Below are 6,900 nucleotides of genomic sequence, written 5' to 3'. Positions count from 1 at the left end.
CAAACACATAAGGAAGGGTTTTAGGGTCGAATTTGTTACGTCGTGTATCCCAAGTGTAAGGAAAACATTTAGAACCAAAGATACGTAGCGATGAATAGTTAGGGTGTGTTCCATGTAAGACAAAGTAAGGAGTTTCAAAAGTAAGAGAAGACGAAGGAAGTCTATTAATAAGAAATATAGTTGTAGTGAAAGCTTCAATCTATAGACATAAAGGTGCACCACTATGAAATAGCATAGTCATACCCAATTCGCGTATTACTCTATGTCTCCTTTCAACCATACCTGTTTGTTCCGGTGTATATGGGCAAGAAACTTGATGTTTAACACCTGTTAAATGAAAATGAGTTGAAAGTTTGGAGTTGATGAATTCACCTCCTCCATCAGAATGAAAAACTTTGATTTCTTTGTTAAATTGTTTTTTAACATATTGTTCAAAAGATAGATAAGCATTAACAAAGTCAGATTTATGTTGTATTTAGAAAAATCATCAACCAAGCATGCATAATATTTGAATTTACTAATAGATAAGACAGGATCATGTCCACATAAATCACAATGTATTTTTTCAAAGATAGAAGAGCTAGAGTGTTCAGAAGAAGAGAAAGGCAATTTAGTAAGTTTTCCCAATTAACAACTATCACAAAGATGTTCAAATTTCAAGGTTCCAACTACATCAATTAATCCTTTGTTCTTTAGTAATTGTAAAGCCTTTATTTGAGGATGTCATAGACGTTGATGCCAAATGTCTGCTGATCCTGATTTGAAACGATTAGAAAAATATGATTCTGGCATAGAGGAAAGAACATATAAGTCACCCTTGCGCCTCCCGGTGATAATCGGTTTCCCTGTTTCTCATTCCTTAACACAAAAATCAACATTAGAAAACTCACAATTAACAAGAAATTGTTTTGTTAGTTGGCTTATAGAAAGCAAATTTTTTGTTAAATTAGGGACAAGTAAGACATCATGAAGAAGTAGAGTAATATTTTTTTGCTTAATGAATGTGTCTCCAATACCATGAATTGGGAGAGAAGAACCATCACCAATAAGCACAGAGTTTGTACCTAAATATTGTTGGATATTACTCAATATATTGGTTTTACCTATCATGTGATTAGAGGCCCCGGTGTTAGAGGTCCATTCTGTTTCAGCAATTGTGTTGTCTAAGGTAAGGGTTGCAAGTGCTTGAGGTATATCATCAAATTGAGTTGGTTTCTTGGACACCCACCAACATATCTTTGCTATATGGCCCATTTTATCACAATATTGACAATTTTCATTCCGATATTGTTCTCGTTCTGCAGGAGTCATACGACGTTGTCCGGTGGTGGAGGACATCTCTGTTGTGAGCTCATAAAGGTTTGGCTTTTATTTTGGTTCATGGGTTGTTGAGCCTGAAATCCTCTCCTAGTTGACGTGAAGGTTTGAGAATTCCTTTGATGTTGGGGGGAAAACTGATGAGATTGTTGTTGTTCGCCATAGAAAGCCACTTGAGGAGTGGAAGAGTTGTGCGTATTGGAATGATTGGAGAACCAATTGAGACGTTGATAATGGCTTTGGAGTTGTGAGATTAACTCAAAGTATGATGGCCTTGGAGGTTTTAGCATAGTTGTTGTGAAAGTTTCATACTCATGCCCGAGGCTTGTGAGGAGATAGAAAACTTTCTCTTTGTTTGGGACTGGTTTCCCAATTGCAGCAAGGTTGTCGCATAAACCTTTGAAAGTGCGGATGTGTTCACCAATACTTTGATCATCTTCCTTGTGGAGGTATTTGATTTGTTGATGGAGTGTGAATTCACGTTCTTGCGAGTCTTCCGCATATGAATCTTAAAGTGCATTCCAAACGGCATGGGCAGTGTCTAAGCCAACAACGAGTCCAAGTGCTTCCTCAAAGAGTGTTCCAATTATCCACCCTCGAAGAAGACGACCTGTCTTGCGCCAAGCAATGAATTCGTCAGTTAATTTTGGAACAAAATTTTTTGTGTTTGTTGTGTCATTGGAATTTGGTGTGGTGTATTGAGGGGGGGTTGGATCATCATTCATAAGGTGACCAACCAAGTCTTGACTTTCTGCTAATGCTAAGGCTTGTTCACGCCATAGTGGGTAGTTTGTAGGTGTGAGTCTCAGAGTGATGAAATTGCTAATATTTAGAGATAAGGAAGTCATCGTGTGGCAAGGTGTTCACAAAGGCTCTGATACCAAGAAGAAAACTGATAAATTGTATAACCTTTTTTAAAAAACGTGAACACTCAACATCAATACAAGAGATACAGGAGATGATTATATAGCATAGTCTACAATGATTCTGCAATAAAGTAATTAAATGTGAATTGATTGCAGATTAGAAAATTCTAAATATAGAATAAATTTCCTAAATATGGTTAGCTGCAATCTGGTTTATTTGTGAGATTGATTTGTGTCACTTAAAGCAGATTAGTCTTCCAACAACTTTCAATTATCAGTAGCATAATCATAGGGATCTGGTTCCAACGACTCTTTGTTTCCTTTTTTTGCATGATTGTCATTATTAGTAGCACAATCATAGGGGTTTGTTTCCAATGGCTCTTTGTTTCCTTTTTTTGCATGATTATCATTATTAGTAGCACAATCATAGGGATTTGTTTCCAACTGCTCTTTGTTTCCTTTTTCTGCATGATTGTCATCCAACAGCTGATTATTGTTAATACTATGTTCAGTATACTACATAACAGAGTAGTAGTATGGTTTCCTGCCGTGACATAGCGAGTGTCTCTACAAACAAACATACATAATTATGAAAGTATCCTAAATGAAGCAGCATACAGATCATATGTCAAAGCAAAAATCAAAATGGTTAATCTCAATTTGCTTGTTTTTCTTAACTCGGAGATAACATTGATTCATGATGCTTAGTGGAAACAAAGAACTCAAATGTTTTAAGTTCTTGAGGGCTGAACCAAGAGATGCTCTTCTTGATGTTGATGATGCATAACATTGTTGTAGACAACAATGTAATTGGTAAATGGTAATAAAATAAGGGTTAGTAGATCAAAATAGCACCTGCATCCAAGCCAACACCTTCGCTGGTAGAAGTTATATGGAATGAAACATGATTCATGATGCTTAGTGGAAACAAAGAACTCAAATGTTTTAAGTTCTTGAGGGCTGAGCCAAGAGATGCTCTTCTAGATGTTGACGATGCATAACATTGTTGTAGACAACAATGTAATTGGTAAATGGTAATAAAATAAGGGTTAGTAGATCAAAATAGCACCTGCATCCAAGCCAACACCTTCGCTGGTAGAAGTTATATGGAATGAAATATGAACTGCAAAAGTTCTATGCACCGAACCAAAAAGTGGCAAAGGCCACACTAAAATTGAATTAACGAGAATTTCACTTAATAACCATTAGCAGTTAGAATGTTAGCTTCGCAGTCATGTTTGCAGGATAATAAATACTTTTAATTGAATAATTAATTAAAGGAAAAATGTTAATGTACTATGATACTAAAAATCAAAAAGCATATGATAACAAAAGTAAAATTAGGCCATCAAAAAAGTGCATACGAATCTCACTCAGTGACTCTTAATGAAGTAGAACAGGAATATAGCCTTATTGTATTCTTAAGGAATATGGCATGTACCAAATGCCAAGGGGACAAAGCCCTGTTTACTTCAAAAGCATAATAGAAATTAGCTACACTTGTTAACCAAAATGGAGAGTTAGCTCCTACTTTGTTATCCTCCATCATGGCTTACAAATTTATTTCACCGTGACAACACAAGTGATGATGTTTTGGTCCCTTATTGGGAAAGCTTATTGAATTTGCGATAACGATACTCAGCATAGGTTTTTGTTGAAAACTTGGGTGGGTTCTGATCATTGATGAGAGAAGGAAGAGGCCCTATCACTGCCTGATGTGGAGGCGCAACAAACACTGCCCATGACATGCGATTTCGTTCCTTATTCACCAAGCTTCTATGCAGAACACTCTTGTACTTTCCGTTACTCAACACCTATCATAAACCCAAAAAAAGAGAGAAAACCAAAAGAGCATCTTTAATTAGAGTTGAGAATGATGCTATAGTAATTCAATGTTTAACACTGTAGTCTCAACATACTTTCCATTGTTGGAGAAAACTTGAACTTCAAAATCACCGTTTTCTTTTATCTTTTTTTTTTTAGTAAATAGGCAATTTAGTCCCTGACTTTGTACCCATGTTGCATATTAGTCCCTAACTTAATAAAAAAAATTTAAAATAGTCCCTATCTTTTGCATAAGTATTGCAAAATAGTCTTTCCGTTAAATTTTAAAGTAACACTGTTAGTGAGATCAATTTTAGTGCTATGTCATTTGATGATGATAGAATGAGTGACTTATTCAAATTTGATGGTTCTGAACCAATTGAGACATATATACGAAAAAGAACTCACACACACTTGCACAAATAAAAAGAACAAAAAATTCACAGCAACAACCTTATCCCTGTAGTCATCAACACCAATGGGCGAGGTCTGCATAACCATTCTCTTTTCCTCTTTGTTTTCTCTTCAATTACCATCAATGCATCATTCCGGGTTTTGATTTTTTTTTTTTTGTGTTTTGAATAGGAAGAGAAAAAATCAGAGGAAAACAAAGTGGAGGAGAAAAAAGCAAATGAAGAAGAAAAGAAAGAAGAAGAGAAAAAATCAGAGGAATCAAAAGATGACAAGGAATCCAAGGAGGAATCTGCGCCGCCAGAAATCGTGCAAGGCACAACCTTTGCAATGCATGGACACTTTAAGCACGATTTCTGACATCTTTTAAGCTAAGGACTATTTTGCAACACTTATGTAAAAGATAGGAACTATTTTGAATTTTTCATTAAGTTAGAGACTAATATGCAACAAGGGTACAAAGTCAGGGACTAAATTACCTATTTACCTTTTTTTTATGTACAATAGTTGTACTGAAGTTCTAACTTAGAATCTTGTATATATTACCTTAACTACCACTACTAGGCCAACTCTAAGTTGTTTCTTTTTATATCTATCATTTTATAAGAAAATTTTTATTTATATATCTTTGTAAAATTTAAAAATAGCATTAATTACTACTTCCTCAATTATACTTTTGTGAAAAAAAGGAAAGAACAAACACTAGTATATGAATTATCAAAGTAATATATAAGAGAAATGAATGATATATTAAAAACTGTTGCACTACGTTACCTCAAGTTGATCACCAACATGTACCATGAGTGCATTTTGCAAGTAATTGACCGCAACCCAACTATTCTCCTTCCAAACTTGGAGGCCTGGAACTTCGTTTGGGACGAGTATGGTAAGGGCACTCATGTCAGTGTGAGGTTCAACTCCCAAAGCTAGATGTGGCTGTGGACATGGTGGATACATATTTATCTTCATTTCTAACTCTATTTCTTCATCTCCCAACCTGGACTTTAAAACCTTCCTCTCTAAGCCCAAGCCTTCGGACAGAAGCTCCAAAACCTTGTTTGTTACCCTTAACATCTCCTTGTTGTATTCTTGTGTCACTTCCCTGTCACACACATAATAGTGTAAGTAATTACAAATTGTTTCTTGGCTCAAGATATACATTTTCCATCCATTTTTTAATTTAGTTCTTAATTTACAAAAAAAAATATTGTAGTTCTTTACAAAAGTAATATCTTGCATCATCTTATTGGTTTCTTTAGAAAATCTATTAGAGATAAAGAAAATCAACTTTATGCACTTAATATAAATAAATAAATAATAGACGAATAAAATAAAATAAAAATAACGGTTTGAATGTTCAGATTAAAGATAACTTTTCCAACAGAAACATAATTTGATAAATAAACTTTTTGTATGAACATGGTGTTTATAACTACAACCAACAACAAAGCATGCAATAAACTAAGAAGTCTACGTTTAAGTTTTAAGTTTCTGCTGAATTTTTTTAATGTTTTTGAGTTGGTTAATTAATATATATTGGGTAACTTTCTCAATTATGCTATATTAACTGGGGAGAGAAAATAAGTTACAAGGGAGGAAATATGTGATAAGTATATTGAGTTTCTATATTTTTATTGTTACAAACACCAATGCAAAATCAATTACCATGTATTATGGATACCTGTAGGAAGAAGGGTGTTTCGGCCACATGTCATAGTTGACCTTAGAAGGAGGAGCCATTAGATGAAAAAAATAATCAACCCACTCCACCTTTTCTTCAAGGTTTTTGGTCATTTTTGTGCCATATCCCTCAAACTTACCTTCGGAAGAGTCATTTGCATAAGCCTCTTTCTCTTCTTGAGGGAGGGCAAAGAACTCCTTACCAACCTCTTGCAAACGTTGGATCAATGTTTGTGACATACCATGGTCGGTTATGACGAAAAATCCCCACTCAGAAGCAGCTTCAGCTATTTCCTTCACCAAAAGATGATGTGACTGAGACAGTGAGATGAGAGGCACAATGACACCTTCTATGGCTTTGGTGTTCTCTGGCCTTTCATTGGCTGGACGGATGAACTGGGGTGGAAGCTCCTTGAGCTGGTTCAAAGACAAGGTTTGTATTCTTTCCACTTCCATTATGAGCTAATAATTAATGAATAGCTAGGTTTGTTATAAGGGGATGTATCAATATGCATACACAATGTGGGGGGCAATATATAATTAAAGATATATTCACCATCTTGCACTCAGTTAACCATTTGACCATTTGTTGTGGTGCCTTATCTAACAATCAAGCTAAATCTAACAATCAAGCTAAATCTAACAATCATTCAGTTGACTTGCCACTATAATTTGAATTTCTCTATCTCTCTATGCATGCATAAACATATTTTTATATATAAATAAAAACTGATGGCTTAAATTTTGGAGTTACAATAATAAAAAGGTGATGGCTTCATTAGAGTTATGTATGTATAAATTT

The 6,900-nt window shown here is 34.8% G+C and overlaps 1 protein-coding gene across 1 annotated transcript; it reads right to left on the bottom strand.

Annotated features, from left to right (window-relative positions):
* Positions 1-3,566: 3,566 nt before the first annotated feature.
* LOC100810937 (flavonol synthase/flavanone 3-hydroxylase-like) lies at positions 3,567-6,613 on the bottom strand. The gene is made up of 3 exons (NM_001254319.3): positions 6,100-6,613; positions 5,193-5,520; positions 3,567-3,997 (listed from the first exon to the last, which is right to left on the bottom strand). Exons 1-3 carry the CDS (start codon positions 6,552-6,554, stop codon positions 3,785-3,787), a joined length of 996 nt encoding a protein of 331 aa, NP_001241248.1. The 5' UTR covers positions 6,555-6,613; the 3' UTR covers positions 3,567-3,784.
* Between the last annotated feature and the right edge of the window lie 287 nt (positions 6,614-6,900).

Source organism: Glycine max, chromosome 5, assembly GCF_000004515.6.
Source record: "Glycine max cultivar Williams 82 chromosome 5, Glycine_max_v4.0, whole genome shotgun sequence".
In the NCBI taxonomy this organism is placed as follows: domain Eukaryota; kingdom Viridiplantae; phylum Streptophyta; class Magnoliopsida; order Fabales; family Fabaceae; genus Glycine; species Glycine max.
Note: the sequence above shows the minus strand (reverse complement) of the source record. Positions and strands in the feature narration are given on the sequence as shown.